Source organism: Mauremys mutica, chromosome 8, assembly GCF_020497125.1.
Source record: "Mauremys mutica isolate MM-2020 ecotype Southern chromosome 8, ASM2049712v1, whole genome shotgun sequence".
NCBI classification, from domain to species: Eukaryota; Metazoa; Chordata; order Testudines; family Geoemydidae; genus Mauremys; species Mauremys mutica.
In genome coordinates, this window is record NC_059079.1 from 37314664 (window position 1) to 37340691 (window position 26028).

Here is a 26028-nt window from a genome sequence, read left to right on the forward strand (position 1 = left end):
TGGACCTATCCTCCATGAACTGATCTAGTTCTTTTTTGAACCCTGTTATAGTTTTTTACTTCACAACATCCCCTGGCAAGGAGTTCCACAGGTTGACTGTGCATTTTGTGTACTTGGTTTTCTTTGTTTTAAATCTGCTGCCTATTCTTGTATTATTTGAAGGAGTAAATAACACTTTCTTACTCACTTTCTCCACACCATTCATGATTTTATAGACCTCTATCATATCCCCCCTTTGTCATCTCTTTTCCAATCTGAACAGTCCCAGTCTTTTTAATCTCTCTTCATAAGGAAGCTGTTCTAGACCCTCAATCACTTTTGTTGCCCTTCTCTGTACCAATTCTAATATATCTTTTTTATATTGGGTGACCAGAGCTGTATGCAGTACTCAAAATGTGGAATATCATGGATTTATATAGGGCATTATGATATTTTCTGTCTTATTACCTTATAGGTTCCGAACACTCTGTTAGCTTTTTTGATTGCTGCTGTATATTAAGCGGATATTTTCAGAGAACTATCCACAATGACTCCAAGATCTCTTTCTTGAGTGGTAACAGCTAATTTTGTACGTATACTTGGAATTATTATTTTTCAATATGCATTACATATGATGCAGAAGTCCTTGCTCCAAAAGTGCAGTGAGAAGGGAGTTTCTGCATCTAGGTTAGCCCAAACAGTATCTGACTTTGACATTAGTTACTTCTTTCAGTTGCACCAATGAAAAAGTTCATGCAAGCTACTGAAAAAAACAATACATTTTCTCTAAGTGAAACTCATTTTTTCAATGATATTAAGAGAATTATGCTAAAATACAAATTACTAACTAAATGATTTACAGGGAAAATATGAATATGCTAGGAATCTGCCTAAACAAACAGAACTGTGAATGTTTTATGAATATGTACTGTAATCATCTGCTTATTACTTGGATATAAAAACAAACAAACATTAGCATGAGGTAACTCTTAGTGTTTACACAATGTATTAATGAAAATGTGTCATCTCCTCCTAGTTTATATAAAGCAATCAATATACATTATAGTTCCTATCACCCATTGTTTTACACTGATTATTTGCTTAAATAATGTTGTCAAGATCAATTATATGCACTAGTATGTGTAGCCACTAAAATCATTCTTTTGTTCAGTTAATCATTTTGACCTTTGCAAAATACTACTAAGGTCTACCAGAAAGAAATGGAGCAGAACAGATCATTTTGTAGCTTTTGAAAACACATGAGCAACTAGCTGAGAATTCTACAAATCATTTCCACTGGAAGCTAAAGGATTAGACTGACGTATATTTCTCAAACTACATCTGTCATAACAAGTCTAAAAAAGCAACCAGCCTGCTGAGCAAAATCTGGCACTTTGGGAAAAGGTTTAAATAGCACTGAACACAAAACTTATCATTTCTATGTTTCTTTTTTTCATATTTTTAAATAGAATCAATCAAGACCACATTTCTTTCCACATTTACATTTCACTTCAAGTTACAAAGAAGGTTTTAATAATTTCTCAGATACAAGTGTCATTCTGGACATTTTTTTCTTCAAACAACAAAAATAAGGAAAGTCTCGGCTAAAGCTGCTACTTCATCCACAACTCACATAAAAGGTCAGGAGGAAAAGCCAAGCCTATAGATTCTACTGACAATCTATTGGATCTTCAGATCCATTGATCTTCACATCACATCACATCACCGGAGCCATTTAAATTCTTCTGCTGAGATCTCATAATTTCAACCTCTTCCACATTTTGCACTGCACTGTATTCTTAGTGTGTTCTAAAAAGATATGACTTAATATCTCCCAGTACAAACAGTATGCCTGTTTGCAGCTAGGTCTTCTTGTATAGGTCATGATTTTATATCTAAAGGGATAACTAAAAGTGGGAAATGTTTACAAATAATATTGCAATCTACATTGAATAGCATGGAGCCTGATCTCAATATGACATCTCACACACTTTGCTTTCTTATAGCATGTTCTGATTCTTATAGTATGTTCTGATAAGATGAAATTCATATCTCCTGGCAAGAAGACCACATAAAACAGTTATAATATGGGAGTCTCATTGGTGATGAAATTTTCCCTAACCTGCAAGCAGCTGTTAGACTTTACCCCAGGCCTTCCACAGCTGCTGCTCCATTCAATAGGAAGCAATAGCAGCTGCAGCCCCTCCCTCTACATAGGGCTGTCTAGTCACTGGATGTGTATAAGCACGGATGATGAATTGCTTATTATTGAATTGAATAGGTCTTTCCTGGAACTTCTCATTAGCAGCAACATGTTCTGTATAATATTAAAATATTATGTAAAACACAGTATATACTATGATAGTTTGTGTTGCAACTCATCCAATTCAAAACAAACATACACGTTACATGCTCCTCCATGAACTGGCTCTTCCCACTTATGCAGAGTCTGCAGGAATTAGGGAAGAGAAAAGTCACTGGGAAGCCTGCTTATTCCCCCACTTAGCACAGTTGCCCCCAAGTTTGATACACAGAGGCCTTCACTCACACCTATTAAGAGAAGCTCCACCAGCAAAAAACACTATGGCCTAAGGCCCCTCCCTCAAAAAACAGCGGTCCTGGCCACCAAATCTGAGTCACAGCGGTTCCTCCCCAACACTCCTTAAAGTGCACTTACCCCATTTCAGTCAGAAATATTCTCCCACAAAAAGAAAGAACAATCTTCGCCCCAGAAATACCTTAAGCTTCCCTCTGTTGGTTCCCCACAGTGTTCTCCAGCTCATCTGGTACCAAAATGGGTCAGAGAGCTTTTCCTGATGTCCTCCCACTCAGTCCAGGCTATTTTTCTTGATCAGCTTAAGTAGAAATAATGTGAATTTAAGGATGAAAAATGTGCTTTTCAGAGCTGTTTGGAAAATGGGAGAGAGAATGTTGCAAGAATTTGTGATTTCCCCCCCCCCCTCCATTTTCATCAAAATATTGTTTTTGTCAAAAGTTTCCAACCAGCTCCAGTATTTAGCATGAATAAGAGTATCGTTTGGATTTTGTTTCCCATTTATAACTTTTCAGGTAGGGGGATTTTTTTTCCCTACATACTTCCAAACATGATAATGTTTATTAAACAGTTTTTCCATAGCAAACATTTTTAAAAGGTTAATATCTTTATTTGTGGAAATATATCTTCCTGTTCATCCTACATTTTCAGCTATGCATGCAGAGATTTAGCCATGTGACATGTTTTTTAGATCTTCCCTGCATTTCATTTTTAAAGACAGACTAGTTCTCTTGCACACCAGTACGTGGAAGAACTACAAAGGCAGACAGAGTGCTTAGTACAGTAGCAAAGACAGACCCAAATTCACCCCTAGGAAAACTCAATCAGTGGAGTTCCACCATGGTTGACTCTGGTCAACAGCTTATAAATAGTTTTGGATTTGGAAAGAACCAACAGCCTTACTTCTTCCACAGAAAAGAAACAAGCCAAATCAACAAAGTAAAATAAAAGAGCCTCATCCATAATATGCACGATGGGGCTGAAAGTGTTCACTAAAATACATCCCATGAAAATCCACTGAGTTCAACAGGATTACCCAGGGTGAATCATAGTAGAATTTAGCCCATGGCCTGCCCGATATTTTTTCTTTACTAATTTAATTTAGTGTTTGTTACAGATGCCAGCTTGACATCCCCAAAGGCTGAAGTCTCCTGTTTATCCAAGGAAGAGGTACAGCATAGGCAACTGCAGTGCAAGCTTCCATGCCCTGACCTGCCAATGTGTCTCAAACACTTTTCTAGAGGGGCCTTTGCTAGGGGGAGAGAGCAGTGGTGTAGTGGTAAAGAAAGAAATGGCTAAACTAACCTACATTAAACTCCATATTCTGCAAACGAGAAGTGGGTAAACTCAATTGATCTGTGTTTAACCTCCACAACACTACCAATTCAATCAGTAGCTCATTGTGGTGAGACTGTCATTGACAAAGGTGCCAACTGATACCAATTGAGATATAGAACTATTAGAGAATGGATGGAAACCGCCAATTTATTTTACCTAGTACACCAAATGGCAGTCAGACATCAATAATTTTTGGTCACTACCATCTTGGGCTATAGCAAATCCTACTACAACCGCAGGAGTCAAACTGCTGCAAAAGTTAGAGTTTAAAACAAAACACAACAAAACAGACATTTGGGTATTGAAAACAGCAAAAGAATAGTCCAGACGTACAAAACGTTTTTCTTACAACCTAAAAAATGACAGAATTGGTTGTTTTAGTAACGCTTGTTAAAATGAATCCTGGACTAAAAACCTACACAACACATGTTACCATAGGGTGCAATTTCAATCCCTAGAAAACAAGGACCAAATCCATCATAATTATACCCATCCAACCCCAATGACTTCAATATGAGGGCAGAATTTGGCCCTAAGGTTTTGTGTTGGAGGATCTAACACAATCAGAAACATCGTGGTAATACAGTGGCATGATGAAATTAGTTTTTAGAGATTACTGACAGAACCTGCTTGATGAGAAAGCAATTTATTCTCAAATGTGTTTTAAAGATAACTTGCTGAAGGGGAATACATTTGTAAAATAAACAATTTCAATCTCCAGAGCCCTTTTTCTTGTCTGTCAAGCTCCTTCTGGTCTTTAGTGTTGTGGAAACAACAGCAGCTCCTGCCTGTGTGCCCCATCATCTCAAATGGTTAAATACTCCCCTGGCTGATCCTCTGACTCTTTCCTCCACAATATGATCAGGGATTATTAAATGATGCCAATGTCCCTGTCATCTGACATTACAACTTGTACATTCATCAATTTAAAGGCAGATGTTTTATTATGTTTCCATTTGCATGTTTCTAAGGGAAGAAAACCACTGAAATTAATCTTACATAAATCTTATTTACAGAAGCCCACACCAAAATAACAAGTGCACAGGTTTATTTTCCACCTACCCAGTGCACTAAAGGGAGCACTGTCTAGTCCAGTTTGTATATCAACTTACTTTCAGAAAATAAATGCACAGAAATATAGCTTTTAATGACTAGTAGCTGAAATATTGGCTTGTGGACATTAGCAGCATAGGCTCTGGGAATATAGCTCGCTGATTTGATCGGTGACTAACCCACTTGCTTTGAAAGAAAGAAATAAGCCCATACACTTTTTTCCCCCTTAAGAAATCAATTTGTGGTTTCAAACTGAAGGGGGCAGGTTAAGACATCCATGATAAAAATGAACTTCGGAGGACTCCCCTGCAGACATTAGGAAATGGCCCCGGGCGTTGGGGGGCTTTGTTGCCCCTGGTTTCCATTGCCATTGCTGGGGTAACCCGCAGCCCAAACACACTGGTACCTGGGAAAGCAGCAGGCTCCTTCCTAGAAGGAACTGAAAGGGAAAGACCCCCCGCACCCGCTCCCCAAGAAATCGGCTCTCTCCTGCTCCCAGCCACGGCAAATGGTGGCTGCAGATCCATGCTAACCAAGGAAACACCCCCGTTATCCTGATCCTCAGCACAGCCCTCGCCCTGCACCAAAGCCCGCAGCTGCCCCTCAGCAGGGTCCCCGGGCTCGGGGGCGCCTTGCCAACAAGTTCTGTCCCTCGCGGGCGCTGGCTGGGCAGCGCAGCCCCGGGGCCGGAGCGCCGCCTGACTGAGAAGGGGAGGCAGGGAGGGGAGAAGCGGCTCTTGCTTACCACCAGCACCGGGACCCCTGCGGCCAGCGCGTAGAGGAGCGCCGGGGGCACGGCGCTGCGGTCCTCCGGGCCCGGGTAGGGCTTGCGGTAGGAGCCCTCGTAGCAGAAGAAGCCCTGCACGTTGACCGCGAAGGTGTCCGTGTACTCGAAGTAATAAGCCAGCATCACGGTCCCTGCCATGATCACCATCTGGAAGTAAAGCATGCTGGTGAGCGCACAGGGCACTGGCAGGCGCTCCGGCTCCGGCGGCCGCGGCAGCCCCCCTCCCCGGCGGCGCGCTCCGCCCGCTCCCCGGCGGCATCCACCGGGGGAGGAGGCGGCTAGTCCCAGCCAGCAGCGGCGGCGGCGCCCGGGCGCGGGCTGGAGCACATGGGCAGCGCAGGAGGCTGGTTAGTTCCGGGCAGCGGCTCGGCCCATGGGCTAGCGCCGGGCAGCTGCAGCAGGGCACAAGCCCCTGCCCATGGGCTGCTCCCGGCAGGCGGCTCCGCCCGAGCACAGGCTCGTGCACTGCGGGGGCAGGCGGCGGCTAGCCCCGGGCAGCAGCGCCAGCTCCGGCCGGGCACGTGCAGGGGGAGGCGGGTCCCCTCCCGGGAGCAGCCCCTGGAGCGGGGAGCCCGGCTGAGAAGCGGAGCCGAGGGTTCCCCTCCAGTGGCGCTGGGGCCGCAGCCTTCGAGCCAAGCCCGCCCCCGGGCAGGTGCCTGACGCCTCTGCCCAGCGCCAGCCTCCCGCGGGAGGGGGCGGGAATCCCAGTGTCACTCCGAGCCCGGCTCCGGGCAGGCAACGCAGTCGCCGCTCCTAGGCTGCCAAATCCTTTCCTCCCTTAGGATTTTGTTTCTTTGTCCAAACAGCTGGAGCAATAATTGCCCGTGCGGAGCAGCCTTGTGCACAGCCCCCGCCGCCGCCTCCTCCACTCTAGCTGCTTGCTAGACTTGGCGTTGCGGAGCTCTCCTCCAAGCCAGCGATGCCAGCCCGTGGGAGACACACACACGCTGGCAGACTCCTCGTGCTCATCATCTGCTTTAACCTCGCTTTCCAAAATGCTGCACGGGGATTCCAGGGAGTTTAGCAAAGGGCGGGCCCCCCAAACTTTGCCCTATTGCAGTTTGTTTGCAAGACAAGCACACTGATGCTGTCTCTTTAGGGCCAACGCTGTGGGTGCAGCTCCCTAGAGGACCCCCGAGACAGTCCCACCTGAAGCACTCCAGTGGGCAATGAGAGGGAGGGAGAGCAGCAGAATGGATCGAAAGCTCCCCAGAGCCTATTTCACCACCAGACTTATCGAATTTTAATTTAGTTAACAAGGTTGGATTATAAGAGGCTGATGCCAAAACCACTGAAGTCAGCAGCCGTCTTTCCGTTGTCTTTAGTGAGCCTCTGATCAGACCCTAAGCACACACTTTCTATGCTCTGCTTCTTATGTGAAACAACTTCATTCCTAGGACAAATATTTAGTGAGATGGGGCATTAAGAATGTTTAAATTTCTAATAAATTCTCAGAAACTACAATATACTTTTCAATAGTACTATAACAATGCTATCCTACAGCAGTACAATAGTTAAATGCTTTTACTGTATTCTTTAAATGCTTTATATGTATATTTACTTCATATAAGCTGCTCCAGCACATGAATAGGATCTTACCTGAAAGAGGACAATGTATATTTAACTTGATAAAATAAAACAAATAAATACTCCATCCTTTGAGGAAATCACACTTACAAATATAAATGGGAAAAGGAGTCTTCTAATTTAAAAAATGCAAGCCTTTTAAAGATTAAACAAAAATGGTAAATTCTTTTACAGATGTACCAATATATTCTTCAAAAAGTTATGCTCTCAGATCAGAACTCCAAAAAAGTAAATACAGATAAGTAACTTTAAGGTTGTGTCCTAAAAGGACAAAAGCCAGAGACTGTGGTCAGAAAGCTCAAACGGTCTTTTACAAGGCCACACTTGAGCTGAGCTCAAAGCAGGGGCGGCTCTAGAAAATCGGCTGCCCCAAGCAGCCGTGCGCAGCGCCGCCCCTTCCCCGGTCCCGCGGCGGGTCCCCTCTTCCCGCGGCTCCGGTTGAGCTCCCGCACGCATGCCTGCGGCAGGTCCGCTCCTCCAGGGCTCCGGTTGACCTGCCGCAGGCATGCCTGCGGGAGCTCAAACGGAGCCGCGGGAAGAGGGGACCCGCCGCAGTCATGCCTGCGGCAGGTTCCCTCGTCCCGGGCTCCGGTGGACCTGCCGCAGAGCCAAATGCCGCCCCCCAGGGAACGGCCGCCCCACGCGCCTGCTTGGCGCGCTGGGGTCTAGAGCCGGCCCTGGCTCAAAGAGCCGAGAAGCGATTCATTTTAAAACGTTACTTGGCTTTGTTACTGCAATCAATCTGATCTCAGTTGTGAACCAGATTTGCTTTCTCTGTTCATGCAGTATATGAGTGTTTTCCTACTAGCTGTACTTAAGTCTTGAAAAATTGGTTTACTTCCAGGGTTCAGGAGCATTAACTTGGTATTATCCTGGTCTTGCAAGATGATGCTAGTCTACATGCACTCATTTCTAACCACTGCATGAAAGAATATGTTCTTTATAGCTGTGGAGCAAACCAAGTCTATTTTTTCTTCAATTTTGAACTTATTCTCCAAAAGAGGCCTTAAAGGAATTCATTTGTATTTATCAGATTTCATTAGTTTGTTAGATAAACTGTTAATATGCAGTGAGACATCTAGTGGTGAACTCTGCTCTGCCCAAATACTTCTATTTTCCTTAGTGCAGCTGCCAGCAACCATTGAAAGTGACCTACCTATCTGTGTCAAAATAGCTCAATGTGCATTGTTAGTTAGCTAAATATATACATAACTATTGTTATAGAGCCTGATCCAATGCCCTTTGAACTCAGTGGAAAGACTCCCACTGACTGATAGGCATTGGTTCAGCCCCATAGCTTCCAATGTATTTCACTGGGAGTGACATAGGAAAAGTGGCAACATTTGATGTTTAATGTATGAGCATATGGCGTAGTGCCATATAGCAAGGATTTGGGGCTTTTACTAATGTAAAATGTTCCTTGTTGGGGGTACTAATGTTAAAGTAACATTGAATATTTATTTCAGGGAATGTGTATTGGAGCAGGACAAAATCACCAAGAGAATGTTATCTTTTTAATTTTTAGTTAATGCAACATCTGTGAGCATCCTACATTCTGGAATACCTGCTGTGTGACAAATTCTCCTCCTGGATGTGCAAACAGAACTGGCATTGCACATATTCATTAAAGGGCAGGAAATGGTCTTTTTCTTGTGCTGATAAAATGAGCCTGTTTGAAGCTGGTACAGAGGGGACATCAGTAGCAAAAGAGTGATGCATGTTTGGGGAAAAACAAGCAGGCTACAGCTGCTGTGTCTTCATTGTTGATATGAAGTATTATCTGCTATTTTTAAGTTCAGCATAGAGCCTTTAAAGAAATTAAACGCTTACAATTAAGAGACTTTACTCTTGTTTTTCTTTTGCTCTATAATACTGTCAAATCTTAGCTGGGCACTCTAAAGTATGTGGCTTCCAGACACATTTAAATATATTGTACAGCAAACTAGAATACAGGATTTAATATGCTGAATCAATATAAATTTTTCATTTGAGTTCAGTTGTCTCAATCTAGTCCCCAATACATCACCAAAAAAAAACAAAAAAAAAAACCATTACACAATTAGCACCCTGTTGGTTATCTCAGCAGAAAAGCCAAGGTCCGAATGAAAATGGAGAATGAACTACCCACTCCAACCAAGCAAACCTAAATTTTAATGGAAATCTTATCAAGTGGATAAGTAACTTACTAAAAGGTTTACAGAGCTAGAGTCTGATCCTATATCCCTAAAGTCAAATTGGAGTTTACCATCGTCACTATGATAGCTCTTCCACGGGGGTGGGGGGGTTTGTGATTCTAAAAAGTGGAGAAATTATATAGAAATATCTAGACATTGTTTTTCATTGAGAATAATTGTGCATGATCTGAGCAAACTTTATTAATTAGTTGAATCAATACCAGTGGAAAATTGTACATGTTTAAATGGAATATTCACAGCCACAATTGCTTGTGGTTCTTAGTATCAGAATCCTGATGAAGGATCTGACCCAATATAGAATAATATTTTGCAAAAAGCGTAACAAGGCTTGTGCAACTGCTGCCCTTGCTATAGCTATTCTGAGGATCCATAGAGGATTTAGTTCTGTAGGACTATCAATCCTGCATCTTTGACAAGCCAAAATCAATTTTAAATGGATGCGTATTTTAAATTACAAGAGGATAAGCAAGCCTGCAGAACCAAGGGGTAATTCCCCCTGCCCCTTTTTATTCATAATTTTAAAATAGCCACCCTTTAAAACATTTTTATGCAAAAAAACCCCATAAAATAACTTTTAAGCTGAGGTTTTGACAGCAAAGTTTCAGACTTGAATGAATATTTATGGCTGTTATAAAATTCTGAAAACATGATTTATAATATAAATGGTGACAAACAACCTTAACTACGGCAGGACAAACAATCAAAAACCCCAAAGCAAGACTACAGAATTATAGACATTCATGCCTGTTGGGTGTGTTCACCTGTTAAATCAGAAGTATCTTAAAAATGAAAGAAATAAATTTCTGATTCAAATCACTCAGATTACTTATTTTAAGGTCAAAATGCTTGCTTCTTGCCAATCAACAAGCTGGAAAAGAATGCGACTCCAGCAGCAGCAGCTACCACTGAGTTCTGGAGGAGTACTGGGGTCCACTATCAATATTATACAGGGACATTCTTGTGGCTTAATAAGTACTCAACTCCCATTGAAATTGTACTGGAGTTGAGGACCAATGTTTGGCATCCTAGGAGCACAGGGTATCGCAAAATTGGCCCCCCACAGTTCCAATTTTTCAAAAGAAATCAACATGCCACTTAAAAAAAAGTAACTTGTAAAATGTATTTGCATACCGTGAAATGGTTGCTTGAACAGTCCAAAATATTTGGTATATTGTGATACAAGGAGCAAAGTCCAAATATGTTGACTGTGTTTGACTAACAAAATCCAGTGTTGTACTTAACACACACAAATATATAGTAAATAATTTTTTTTAAATGTAATTGAAGAAAGTATTCTAGAATCTTAGCACAATAAGATCTTCCATTAATCTGTCTCTTCCTCTCATTAGGCCCTCTAGAAGTTGTTATACAACAGACGCAGGACCACCTTAGTCAACATAGAAGAAGTTGTAGTGTTGTCAATGAGATTACCTGCATGAGCAAGGATTACCCGCATGAGAAAAAGTGGCAGGTTAAGGCCCAGTGATTTAATCTAATATCTGAAATTTAACCCAAAGTTCTAGAAGAGTGTTTGCTATGGTTTACCTCTAAAACTATGAATGTTTCAGTGTAGTAGGAAACTGTTTGATACGGCAATAAAGTTTACAAAAATGCTTGGAGATTCCTTTTGGAATACAGGATCAGGCTCTGCAAGAATCCAATAATGCCAGATGTTTGGGTTTTCGTATTCATAAACACGCTCCCCATTTGTGCATACATACTGTACAAACACAAACATCTTGTACAGAATTAGCTTTATTCTGTGAATACAGTGTTGGCTGATCAAGTAAAACCACAGCTACACATTATATTATGGATGTAATATTTATTGGCTAAGCAGTTAAATATACAAATATTTATTAATTCAAACAAATACAAGACCGAGGACACAATCCCCAGTGATTAATGCAATCTACTCAGTATAGTCTCTACTTACAGCATTCCTTTAATTTATACTAATGTTATGCAATGGCAGTTTGGCAGAGAAAGGCCAAGGACCAACAGTTTCTCAGGTGCTGCAAATAGCATAAAAAAGTGAATTGGTCAAATTGCCCATCTAATCACAGATAAAAAGTGGGTGGCAAAACCTATGTCAAATAGTATCTTATTCAGGAATAGTCTCATTAATTTCAATGAAATATTTCCAATTAAGAGCCTTATGGATTCTTGTTCGTTTCCATAAATAGAGCTGAAGCTTCACTCTCTTGTAATATTTTGAAATAGTGACCTTCAGACTGAGGACACTATTCCACTCGAAGACTTAAATCCATTTACCTTCAGGTGCCTCACATCATTTCTGACAATATTTCCCAACTGCAAAACATATTATTGCTACAAAAAGGTGGTAAAGAAACAAAGCCAATAACTTATTGAAATGAAATCTGGTGAGTCAGAAAGAATGAACAAGCTACTGTGACTACATCCAGCTCAGTAGCCTTCACAGGATGTTGGGTAGAGTCCTTACTCACATATTTACTGCTACGTTGTTAAATCTATAGTCCAAATCCTTTCCCTCAGCTACACTGATGTACATTTGAACTCACTGCATTGACATCAGTGCCACAAACATTCAGGGCAGGGTGTAGGAACCTGCTCAGGATGGGGAGGGTAGTGTGGATGGATGTCAAAATATCTTGCTATAGGAGACCTTCTGTCTCCCACTCCATTCCTGTTAAAAACAAAGAAATATCAGGGCCCAGTTCTACTCATGGTTATTACACAAGGTGACTTTCACCAGTGTACAGAGGACTTATATAAAGTCTACACACCACTTAAGCCTTGAGTTGCATAGGCCTTGTGAGACTCATGCAGAGGGGCTAATTTTGCTCACAGTTCCCCTCAACTGCAATTAGAGCTATGTATGTGTGTTTGAAAGAATAATTTCCCCCCATTTTCTAAATATATTCTCCTATTTAGCACTTTTTTACCAGAGTGACAGAATCTGCCAACCCTATTGCTGTTCCAGTCCCATATTTCCATGCTACGTTAAGCCAGTCCTTCTATAGGGAGTATTTTTTGTTAGTATGGCGCAGGAAAAAAGGCAAAGCACACACAAAATCTGCGGAGGTTCCTTTGCTCTGGCAGGAGAGGAAAAAATAACTAGTAAGAGCCCCTAATTTATCAGATGGGATTGAGTAAGGAATTCCTGCAAATAGCAGGGATGAATGTTTATTTTTAGACAAATCTTCATGGGGCTTGGATCACAAAGTGATTCTGATGCAGATTACATTAGAAGTTAAAGAGGAATGGCACTGACAGTCCTCTGAAAATGAAGGCTGTATCCTGTATGAATTGTGATATCTGATTACTCTAGCTGTAGTGGAATATGAAGGAAATACTGATTGCAGGTTCTGTTTTCTTTTAAACATGCTGTGAGTGAATTTGATGTAAATGAAGGTGAGAAAGTAATAGTTTTGACAACAGCCAGGCATAATGCAGGTATATATTGTGCATGCTTCCTCCACACAGTTCTGTTAATGCACCCATACAAAACCTGCAGCCCCCTTGTAATTCCAATCTTGTCTCTCTACTCTACACAGTGTGCATTTCTTGGAATATGACCTCCTCATTGTTTTTCACTTGTAACAAAAAGCTAGTCAAATGGCACTACTTTGTTCACTGTTGCAGGGTTATTCAGCTGGGATTTACACTCTTCAGAAGTCAAATATACAGTTTTCTCTCCCATGTTTGATAACTGAGACATCTTTAAGAGTTAACCAACAGGGTATTTTGAATTGTTCAGTGGGGGAAGTTGGCAGATCTGATCCAGGTCTAATTTAAGGCTTGATCCAGTAAACACTTATGCAAATGAATAACTATATACTCACATGACTAGTTCCTTTGACCTACAGCCTAAGCCAACTCCCACTTCTGTCCAAGGCTTAAATTCCCAGAGAATATTTCCCGGAGGCCACCACACCCTCCCACCCCATTCTCTATAGGCGGCAGGGCTCAGGGCTTCAGCCCCATGGAGGGGTGCACAGGGGAACAGGACTTCAGTCACAGGGCCCTGCTGACTCCCTGAAACTGGCTTATGGCTCCCCAGAGGGCCACAGACCCCCTCGTTGAGAACAACAAAAGCAGAGGTGGCCAACCTGAGCATGAGAAAGAGCCAGAATTTAGCAGTGTACATTGTCAAAAAGCCACAGTAATATGTCAGCAGCCCCCCAGCAGCTCCCACCACCCACTTCCAGCAGCTCCCACCCACCAGCAGCCCCGCCAATCAGCACCTCCCCCTCCCTCCCTGCACCTCCCAATCAGCTGTTTTGTGGCATGTAGGAGGCTCTGGGGGATTGGGTGGGGAGTGAGGGCACAGCAGGATCAGGGGACAGGGCGGGAAGGGGTGGAGTGGGGGCAGGGACTCTGGCAGAGCCAGGGGTTGAGCAGTGAGCATCCCCCGGCACATTGGAAAGCTGGCGCCTGTAGCTCCAGCCCTGCAGTCGGTTCTTATACAAGGAACCGCATATCAACTTCTGAAGAGCCGCATGTGGCTCCAGAGCCACAGGTTGGCCACCCCCTGCACAAGGTTTGAAAATATTTACCAGAGTTCTGCTCCAGACAGCTCTGGCTGAATTTAAACCGTGCTTATGTCCATGAAAAAACTACTGCTGTTTTCACTGGGAACTGGATTGGGCTCTTAGTTACAAAACACCTATACTTGAGGAATCATATCCTTAATGAGGAAGATATAAGGAAGAACATTTTCTAGGAAGTGGAACATATGACAGAGGATCAGCAGTTTGTGGTTCTGTTCCCAGCTCAATGTGTGGTCTTAGACAAGACACTAAATTTCCCACCAATCATCTGTGAAATGGGAATAACAGAATTTATGAATCACTTAGTGATGAGACTAATAATAATTAGTATTATTTGAATTGCAGTAGCTCATAGACATCCCATTATGCTAGACACAGCACATGTGAAATAACAAGACACACTCTTCCCAAAAAAGCTTACAGGGTTTTACAATCTAAGCATATGAGGAGAGATGGCAGCTAGAAGTAAAACAAATGGGAAGGAGGACAGGGTAACAGAGAAGTGATTGGAGTTTGATATAATGAGTAGCAGTCACAGCACATCAAGTACTTAACCATGAGGCACATGGCAAAAGTGATCATCTGAGGATAGCTAAAAGTGGAAGTGAAAAGTACTATTGTGTACAAGTTCTCAGTAGGATGGAGCAATACATTTGGAAAAAGAAGAAAGGGCACTATATATGGGGGCTGTACCTCTTCCAAAAATGTACAGGCTGTACTTGCATACCCACTGTTAAACTCTTACTATAAGAAAAAGAACAGGATTTTTAGTCAATGTATAAAGTCAGTGTTTTATGTCTAGTACTTTAAACTATTTCCCAGAAATCAGAATACTCATGTAACTGGAATATTTGAGTGTCATAATGGTAATGTTATCTGAACTATAAGAACTATAAATTAGAAAATTAATTAGAAAATTATTGCCACTGCTATAAAGTTATTGTCATCACTGGTAGATAGCATTCCATTACTATCACATAAAATGTAACTGAGTTTAAGATTGTAAATTACTCTCTATTTGGCAAACTTTAGCTCACTTTTTGGGACTACGGGTTAGATAAAAATTGCATGTGCAACCTCAGTAATTAAGAACAAGTTTCCAAGTCCCATCAGCCTAAAATATATAGTCATTGAGTCTTTCCTTAGGGAAAGAAATAATGGCCAGGGAACATTAGTATTAGCATGTAATGTTGGGACAGCACACTGCTGAATCAATAGCTAATATAAGCAGAGTTCTGCCTTATTAATAGTGCAGCATGAACTGAAAAATTACTCTGACCTGCACTATATACATTACATGATATATATCTAAATGCCTAGGTTTTACACATTCCAAAATTAGTTCAGACATTTGCACAATACATAAAGGTCTTATGTTCAAATTCATGAAACTCCCTTTATATATTATTGAATTCATTTCACCAATTTGGATCTGGTAATGTTGCTATTTATCCAACTTCTCTTCTCCTAAAGAGTTATATTTGCAGATCATTCACAATAAATGATGACATAGGAGCCGACTCCGTGGGTGCTCTGGGGCTGGAGCACCCAGAGGGAAAAATTGGCAGCCAAGTTCCCCTCACCCCACCTCATCTCCTCCTCCCCTGAGCACGCCGAGTCCCCACTCCTTCACCTACCTCCCAGCGCGTCCTGCATGGTCACTGCCAAACAGCTGTTTGGCAGTGTTAGCGTGCTCCAGGAGGGAGAGGGAGAAGCGGTAACATGGCGCGCTCAGAGGAGGCGGCAGGGAAGAGGCATGACTGGGGCGGGGATTTGGGGAAGGAGTTGGAATAGAGGAGAGGAGGGAGGGGGCGGAGACTTTGGGGAAGGGATTGGAAATGGGGGTGGGGCCTCATGGAAGGGGTGGAGAAAAGGGTTGGGACTGCGGGCATGGTGGGGGTCGAGCAGCCAGGGTCGGCACCTATGAATGAGACTAATTAATACAATGATTTAAACATCTTATATTGCTATTATATTATTGCTATTATAAAGATGATCATAAATGCACTGTATCTGTCATCACATCAAGGTTACAAGCTTAGCCTTTTATCCACTTGAAAATCTATGCTGATGTTAACTGAGAAAGTGCTCAGCCCATCTAGTCACCTCTGTGTGGCGATTATGTTCTTACTCAGTGGTTAGTCATTCATAGGAACTCCTTGCCAGGAGATGTTGTGAAGTCCAAAATTTATAAATAGGTTCAAAAAAGAACTAGGTAAGTTCATGCAAGATAGGTCCATCAATGGCTATTACCTAGGATGGGCAGGGATGCAACATCATACTCCGAGTGTCCTTAGCCTCTATTTGCCAGAAGCTAGGAATAGATGACGACAGGGGATGGATCAGTTGATGATTGCCTGTTCTGTTCATGCCCTCTGAATCATCTGGCATTGGCCACTGGCAGAAGACAGGATACTAGGCTAGATGGACCATTGGTCTGTCCAGTATGGCCGTTCTTATGTTCTTCTCTTATGTTCTTATCTGAATAGGGAATGGTTATTGTTCCTTCCTAAATGCCAATAGATCATGGAGATATTGCAATTTGATGATAAAAGGAACTATGGTTATTTTTGATGGTCACAGCTAAAACTTCTTCACACTCCAGTGTGTCCATAAGAAGCTGGTAGAGCTTGCTTGTATGGTTTTCTATTGACTTTGAAAGGAGCATCATGCAATTTTTGCCTACATAAACCCAACTTTTTTTTAAACCTACTATCACAGAATCATTTATTTCAAAATGTACGCTGTGTGGAAGACTTGTACATATAAAATACAACCCTTTCAGAGGTAGAAACATTTTAAAATAATGATATTTATTGGTCTGTCATGTCATAAGAACTCTGTTCTTTTAACTACTTACACATTAAAATAAATGGGAGACCTGAATATCATACATAAAGACTGCAGGACCATGTCCTTCTTAGTGAGCCTTCATGAAATAGCCTTCGGAAAATGTAATGGGCAGTTCGCTAAAAAGATATGTGTCTAGGGAGGCCATATATTTTCATGGTGTTAGCCTTGTTCCATAAAGTCATTGTTAGTTTACAGCATGCTGAGGCTGTCTTTATAGTAACTAGGAGAGGAACCAAATTGGATTTAAAACAAATTATTTCGCTTGTTAGACATCCTAATGTCCAGTTATTTAATTTCTTTAGGAACACATTTGTTGGGAGTCAGGCATATTCAGGCATGACAGAACATGCTCTGTTCTAATCGTTCAACAGCTTAGCATAAGCAGAATTGTGCATATGTAAGAAAATTCAGAATAATCCTGTTTGCAAGAAAAACAGAAGATAAACTAATCAGAAGGCTACAAAAGACTGGTTTGAACGAGGAGAAAACCTGTACTGACAGGAAAAGAGAATTAATAAGGAAATTAAAGGCTAATACATATGTATAAGAAAAGATAACAAAAAGTTTTCTATAGCCAGTGTGACAAAAATTTGAGGAAGCCATGAACTGACTGGGATGACACTACAAGACTCTCCTACAATGTGCTTCTCACTTGCGAATAACTGATCATTGTTTATGGATGTTTTGCCTTACTAATCTGATCTGCTAAGTGGTGAATTTCTATCCAGCAACATTTAAAATTCCAGTTAGCAAAGAACAACAGCCAGGAGGAATGGGCACGATCTCAGATTTGTCCCAACTGACCTTGCATATAGATATACAGTGATGCCAAACTCAGTAATAAGCTTAAGAAAATCAGGTATAGTGTATTAGCTGTGGGTCTGTAATAGATGCATATATCTGTGCATAAGATCTCATTGTGTTCATGAACCCCATACTTAATAATTTTGCTCTCTTGACTTTGCAGCTAGCAGCTCCAGAGACAACAGTAATGATAACGGGGACACTGGGGAATTACCTTAAAGGTAGAGAGGCTTAGAATGAGAAATGTTTATAATTGTTTCTATACAGCAATTTAAATCCACTGTCAGTAGTTTCTTCTTAATGCCAAATGTATATAATGTCTTGAATAGATGCTTTCAGCTAAACCTGTCACTCTGTTTGTGTGTGTCCAGGAGAAATATCGACAACATGGGTGTTTTAAAGAAATACAAAGTAATCAGATTTATAAGCCACGTGTTCTGTTACAAGGACAAAACTGTCCATCATTACTTTACTAGAAATATCAAGAAGTTACATCAGGAGTGCATGGCTCACAGAGAGAAGAAAGTGAGAGTTCTTTTCATATCAGTGTGGTAAGGGGCTCAGATTCTCCCTTGCCAGGAGAACTATCCAGTGAGGTAAACTACTACTCTGGTACACCTCATCATTAAGTTTCTTTACTAAGCTCCTCTCAATGCATAATGTTTGGAGAGTCATGGTGGGAGGAGGGGCCAGGGAGAGTCAAAACCTGGAAAACTGGAACTCAGGGGTGTTAAGGAGCTGTTGATCCCTGGAATTCTGCTTCCCCTGGCAGTATAACTCCTGAGGGAGTCATGCTGTCATTGGTGCCTCCTTTTGTTGTGCCCAATTCCCTTGGAAAAGGACATTGGGAGGAAGGTTCCGTTGGTATTTACTTCAATTGTTTTCCTCTTGGAAATACACCAGTAGTTCAGGAGAAACACTGAATGGCAGTTAGCTCGCTGCTGACCATCTTTGAGAGATGACTACCACTTTCGTGAGTCTCACGTGCATCAGTTATTCACAGCTCGTTCTCGACTGTTCAGCAAATCTTTAAATTTTTTAAACAATTATTGCTTACTAGGGTCAGACTAGCTTACAAAAGCAAAACTGGAGAATTGCTTTGGACAATTTCTCTAAAAATAAAGAGCATTCATTGAATGATTTTGCTTTGTTGGTCTTTTCCATTTTCAAACAAGTGGCAGCCTTCCAGTGCTTTTCTTGTCAGAAGACAAAAAAAAAAAGTGATTAGCACAATTACCATTTTTCATCAGCATCAGTTCTTTTCCTGTTATAGTTGCATTGCTCTCAGTGAACTATTAGTGCTGAAATCATCTTCTTTGATATTTATCTCCATATTAGATATGCTTGGAAGCTTAATTTTTCAGTTCATTGCCAAAAATAATTTGTTGCTACTTCTAAAATTGAAATCAAACATGGTTAGATATGGCTTTGTTTTCTAATAATGTATTATTCCTATCTAGCAATGACTAACAGAAGACTGATTGCCTTACGTAACTTTTTAAATACAACCGTACCAAAATAAATTATTGAAATTAGTAGTGAATCATTTTATTTTTTTTTCCTTTTTAACAAATAAGTCTATCCAGCAATAAGTTTAAATAATCCAGTCCACAAAGCAATCTAGGTGATTACTGCAGCTTCAGCATATGGCACTGTTGTACAAAAGACTTGGATTAAAATAAAACAGGCTATGGCTATTGCTTTCATCTCAAGAAAGGAGGAATGGTTACTATGTAGGAGCAATATTCAATTCCCAAGAATGTATTTGTCTCTGAGTGCTACTTATTAAATGTTCCACATACCAGACCCAAATAAGATTTTTGAAGGCCCAGTGATAAAACTCCTTTGGTGCACAGTTTTACAATTAGATCAGTCATGTGATCCACCTGAGCTGTTCATCATTTCTTCATGTGTCACAAGATCCCGTCTTCTGCATCTTTCTTCTGCCTTCTGGGCTGTGATCCCACCAGAACTCATAAGCCAAATATGGTTGGGTCTAGTTAGTATTTGAATGCAAGATGTTTATGAAAAACTCATATGCTACAGGAAGCGCTACTGGAGATTCAATAGGCGGTATGCTTCCCCTGAGTCAGAACTGAACCAATGATCAAGCAAGGTGAGAAGGGGCACTGGAGGTGTCAATGTTCATGTGAAATAAAGGCCCTACCCAGTTAAAAATCAAGAGAGAGAGAATAAGTAGGATTTTCCCTAAATTCTTATATTTCCTTGTATTTTCAATTGGATAAAATAATCTTTTTTTTGTCTGATCCTGTTGTTCAGCAATGATGTAAGCTGTTTAAAGGCAACCAATGCATGGCAGAGACAGGTATTTATGACAGAGCTTCATACTAATAGGCTTTTCTGTTAACTTCCTTGTTTATTTACCAATGTCACTGATAAATTACTACAGCCGCTGCTCACTTGCTCTGTTAGGACTCATTACTGTATCTTACGTAAAATTCCCCACTGGTCAGATTTATGAAACAATTAATAGATACTGGTAGCAGTTATGTAGGTACTGGTAGCAGAGGAAAAGAGACTGGTAGGCTGTGACAATTTTTTGAGCAGTACATTTTAAATACCTTTCCTAGACAGAAAATAAATACTGAAAAGCCCAAAGGGTAAAGTAAAGAATAAGATTGACTTCATACTATTGAGTCAGCTGTAAATTATTCAAGTCATTTTGGGCTCATCTATGAGAAAACTTAAGATTCAATGGAAAACGATTGCATAAAGAGCTCTGCAGAGTGCAGAACCAAAGCAGAGAGATGTATCATGTCAGGATGTCTTGAGGAACATTAAAAAAAAAAAAAAAAACACTTTACTCTATAGCTACACAAAAAGTATCCACAAGATCAAAACGCAAAAGAGAGTAATCCCATCAGCATGATGAAATAGAGCGTAGGGCTCTATTCTGAGAAACCTGTGTCCCAAGTGCACAGAAGCAAGATTTTCATGAAATTTAGATAGGAAATTGCAGAATGTAGATCTACAAATAATAATAATACCAAAAATCAGTATTCTGACACATATATATTACAGTGTTTGCAAGCAGTGACTGTCAAAGTTAAGGCCAAATTCTATCCTATATTATATAAATTAGAGAAAAAAAGTTTAGCAGCTTTTAAAGGTATATGAGTGTGGGGATGAAAAAAATAGTTTTCCTATAGAATTCAGTCAGATATTTTGCACTGACATTTCTCAAAAACAGATGAAAGCTAGAAACTTCACATTTGGCTTGTTTAGCAGTACCAGTTCAGTAGTTTAATGGCATGAACATGTAAGCCCCAAGCCTGTGACAGCAGCAAAGAATCCTGTGGCACCTTATAGACTAACAGACGTTTTGCAGCATGAGCTTTCGTGGGTGAATACCCACTTCTTCAGATGCAATACTGTGACAGTGAGTATTAGGGCTTTAAATCAAGTAATTTTATGCAAGTGCTTTGGACTAGTTAGAAGAATGTTTCCAGAAGGCACTTTAGACAGCTGTGCTTCAAGCACCTATTTAAGGACATCGCAATTAAGGAGGGATATTTAAGGATGTCTCAGATATAGACAGTTAATTTAAGGATATGTGTTGTAAGGATGCGTACTTCATTAAATGACAACCGAGTTAAAGCAGACTCCATTGACAATGAAAGATAAGCAGGCTTCAGTTACCAGTGGCTCAATTAAAGATGCATTTGTTATCTCCCAAACCTCAAATAGGGTATGAGCTCCATAAACTCTGCAGACCTGATTCTGCAGAGCATCTAAGCCATCAAAAATACTGCAGCTACAGGGCCATTCAGGGAACTTTTGAGCTCTATTTGTAAAGCTGATGGAGTGTGTATATTCTACAAGCCCAACAGTTCTGGGTCAAAGTATTTTTTAACTTTATCAGCAAAGCCAGAAGAGCCTGTAAGCTCCAGAAGACATGCTGTTTGGGATTTTTTTCATTTTTCCCTAAGAAACCAACAACCCAAAAGGCCACAATAAAATTATACTGCATAACTTATCAGTATAACCTTACCACTGAGAAATCAAGCACCTTAAAGTCAGAGACTTGATCCTCCTCTGACTTGCACTGGTTTGTTAGCTGTGCACCCGTACTAACTTCCTGATTTGCACCGGTTTGACTGGAGGGTAATCAGGCACAGGAAGGTCCTTAAGTTACATTTTGTCACAACTTCAGCAGAGCCTTAATGCATGTATTTACAATTTCCTTTTCATATTTTTCTTGTGAAATGTAAACTTTAATATATTATTGCCTAGATTATTAAGATATCAATATCCCTATGATATATAAAATGATTGAGTCAGCACTGCAGGAGAAACCTTAACTTCTGGAATTGTATGACTGAGTGAGTTCTTTGCACTTTTCACTTGCATTAACATTTTTTGTTCTAGAAGTATAGAGTAGAACCCAGCTTGTCTTCCAGATCAGAAGGAGTTTACAGACTAGCATTTAAAAAAAAAACACCCCCATCTCATTGTTTACAAATAAAAAAATTCAACAAAGTTTGGTCGAGACATGAATGGGACTCTGAAAACATGGAACTTCACTAAGCATTTTTAGTGTCCCTTTTCAGAGTACTTTCAGACTTCTTTTGATTTTTCCCCCCAGTTTGTAAATAACCAGGTATGTAAAAATACTAGCAAGACAGAGGAGAGTATTACACTAGCAGAAAGTTTGGCCTGGGAGCTGACTCTCAGAAAAAGAGCTCTTATTCCACTTTGTAGCACCCCCAGCAACTCTCTTTTGTATGCCCTAAATTTAAACCAGTATAAACACCTGCCTTTCTCTTCCTCCTGATCCTAGCTACTTCTGATGAAAATGTCATAGGTTAGTGAAATGGTGACAAGAGTGCTATCTCCCTTCCTTCCATGCAGCTCTACCTGGAGTAAACTTAAAAATAGAAACTAACTACAGTAGTGATTATTTATCTCCAGAGCAACCTGATCTAACATGTGACCAATCCCACATCTTTTCTTCTCTGGCTTTAGGCAGTAGATCCTTATATAAGCTCAGCTGGACTTAAACAGGCTCAGCTGCATCTATTTGAAAACCAGCTGGGAGTGACTATCCGAGCTACCTGTGTACTCTGGCTGGGATTTAACCCTGCAAACCCCAGCCACTAACTGAGTCAGTAGGATTTGCTCCTAGGAAATTCCTGGGGTGGAGTGTGGCAGGGCATGAGGTTCTACCCAGCCCCCAAGGGGCACTAAAAGACACATAACCCATTGCATAAGATGATGTGTGTTTGTCTCCAGATGTATTCTAGCAGCTAAGAAATTACTGGTTCATCACCTTTCAGGAAGAGATTTTCTGACGGATTTACACACTGATTGGGTTCATTGCAGAATAAACTGTTGAAATAAAACTGGATGAAGCTGCAGGCAAGTCATTTAGTTATTAGTGTGCGCTCTTGTGGACAAAACTTCCCCCATTACACAGCCCAGGCCAATGAGCTTTGCACAGGGGTTAGGACTCCAGAGTTTGGGGGAACAAGGGGCTATTTCATGGCCACAACAGAAGCCTTAGTGCTGCAGCAGCCCCCAGGATGGCTGTCCCCTCCCCCTTCACATAGAGGGTTTGGCTGGTTGAGCTGTATCCACTAGCCCAGGGGCGGGCAAACTTTTTGGCCTGAGGGCCGCACTGGCTTTCAGAAATTGTATGGAGGGCCGGTTAGGGGAGGCTGTGCCTCTCCAAACAGTCAGGCATGGTCCGCCCCCCCCCCTTATCTGCCCCCCCCCACTTCTCGCCCCCTTATGCCCCCCCGGGATCCCTGCCTCATCCACCACCCCCACTCCCTGTCCCCCTCCCTGGAACCCCTGCCCCTGACTGCCCCCCGCCACCCCATCCAACCGTTCCTCTCATTCCTGACTGCCCCCCCCCCCGGGACTCCTGCCCCCATTCAACCCACCTGTTCCCTGCCCTTTGACCGCCCCGACCCCTATCCACACCCCTGCCCCCTGACCACCACCCTGAACTCTCCTGCCCTCTATCCAACCCCCACTTCTCCCTGCTCCCTTACTGTGCTGCCTGGAGCACCGATGGCTGGCGGCCACCCGGCTGGAGACAGCCACGCACCGCGCAGCACAGAGCACTGGGTCAGGCCCTGGCTCTGCAGCTGCACTGCCCCAGGAGCTCGCAGCCCTGCCGCCCAGAGCATTGTGCCAGTGGCGTGGTGAGCTGAGGCTGCAGGGGAGGGGGAACAGTAAGGGAGAGGCTGGGGGTGAGCCTCCCTGGCTGGGAGCTCAGAGGCCGGGCAGGAGGATCCCGTGGGCCGGATGAGGCCTGTGTGTCATAGTTTGCCCACCTCTGCACTAGCCTTTTCCTAAACCCCTCTGCAATCTAAGTAAATATCTCATTTATGCCCTATCTTGTCTTCCATGGCTGTGACTGAATAAATTCCTCTCCTGGAAAAATGAGATAAGTGAAACAGGATTTTTAGAACAAATGTTGAAGGCAAACTTTTTCATCAGCTCACTCCGCTCTACAATAGGGCCTCAAAGATTACATATTTCTCCTATCTGTTGCTTAAAAAAAAGTTACAGCTATTCAACACATGCATTGGCCTTTGATGATGAATAGTAATAATAATAACATAATATTTATATGTAGAGTATAGATATTATATAATAGTGCTTTTTACCCATGCATCTCAAAGCCTTTAGCAAAAATAGGTCATCCACATTAGCCACATTTTATATATGAGGTGACAGAGGCATGGAAAGGTTAGGTGATTTCCTCTCAAATTCCCACACAGAGATTCTGGAATAAGACCTAGGTCTCCTGACCCTTTGTCTACAGCCCTAGCTGCGGGACTATTCTGACTCTATGTAGTAGATTCTATGTTGCAAACTGTACAGATAACATCGGGACACAAACAGAGTTTTTGGATCTCCAAACACTTTGAGATTTGACAGTCTGGAAGCCATGCAGCTTGATGTTGTCTCAGTGCAACATAACACAACCAAGGAAAGCCAATGGATCTGCAGTGATGTATGTCACCGCAGAGCATAAACATTACCTGAAAGGAATGCATGTAAATTGCCAAGTTACAAAACTCATTGAAATTATGTGACAGAAATAATACAAGACAATGAAATCATTTACCATGCAAACAGAAGTAACTTTAAAAATGTGCTGATAAAAGAGAAAAGTAACGTAGATGGGAGAAGAAAAGAGGAGATTAGAAACTTGTACAGGGAAGGTTGTTTAAGTTACAACCTTCACATCAGAAAGACTTCTTTGTTTTGCGTATTGCTACCGTCTCCCTCCAACAGATGATGTTACCCTCTATCTATCTATGGGCCTATCACTACAGTATCAGAGCACCTTGCAATCATCAATGCATTTATCCTCACAACACCACTGTGTGGTAGGGAGGTACATTTTGCTGATGGGAAACTGAGGCACAGAGCAACTAGGTGACTTGTCCAAGGTCATATGGGAAGTCTGTGATGGAACAGGGAACTGAACCCAGCTGGTCAAATCCCAAGCAAGCACTCTAGCCACTGGACCTCTCTTGGCTGTAACAATGTATTTATGGATATAACTATAACTATATATATATGAAATGAAATATGTATGTTAATCAGGGCAGAATTTTGTCTATATCTTTTTATGCCACTGTTTACTGTTTTACTCAGTTGTAGCTCTCACTGACATTATAGCATCAGAGCAGTTGAAGATTTTTTCCTATTGAAATGCTTGGCTGATGGTGATGCTTGTATCAGCAAACTTTGAGGGACACCCAAACTAGAAGCCATCTCCAGCTAATAACACAGAGATGAAATTGCAGGATGCATGAGCAGAGACAACATGTGCTATTCAAAGTATGCCAGATCATTGCTCTCTACAGGCATGGAACTACACCAGGAATGAGCAGCCCTGATTGCTGTTGATGGAGGCATAGAGAGAAATCTGGAATTTCAATAGGACAACCTGACTTTTATATAGAGAAACAGAAGAGGAACAAGTAAAACCACATTTTCTTGCCCTGTCCTTGTTAAGGAGAGTTAGCTATGGTATGAGCTTAGAAAGACCTCATTAAAAAATACGGGAGCAAATTATCTGCTAGTATAAATGGGCTTAGCTCAAGTTACCTCAAAATAGCTTTACCCATTTATACTTGCAGGTAATTTGGCCCATAAAGACTTTGGGCGCTTCTAAATAGCAACATTTTCTTGATTTCCATGTTATAAATAATATAACTTGGGTTATTCCACAGAGGTGAGACCAAGCCATGTTACAATACAGATGGAACATTACTTTGTAGTAATCTGGTGCTTCAGCATTGCCTGTTTTGCTGTGAAGACAGTCTCTGAGCATCAGAGAAAAACATATGAAGTGCC

At 41.6% G+C, this 26028-nt stretch overlaps 1 protein-coding gene across 4 annotated transcripts in view; it reads right to left on the reverse strand.

Moving 5' to 3' along the window:
* PLPPR5 (phospholipid phosphatase related 5) overlaps window positions 1-7492 on the reverse strand; it is a 55672-nt gene extending 48180 nt beyond the window's left edge. The window contains exons 1-2 of one of the 4 annotated variants that reach the window (XM_045026311.1): window positions 7311-7492; window positions 5670-5858 (exon numbers count right to left, since the gene is read on the reverse strand). In XM_045026311.1, the coding sequence (XP_044882246.1) occupies window positions 5670-5858 (189 nt within the window). In that variant the 5' untranslated portion in view covers window positions 7311-7492. Of the gene's footprint in view, window positions 1-5669; window positions 6699-7310 lie in introns of those variants that run through there. The other 3 variants (XM_045026312.1, XM_045026313.1, XM_045026310.1) reach the window with 3 other exon arrangements.
* Between the last annotated feature and the right edge of the window lie 18536 nt (window positions 7493-26028).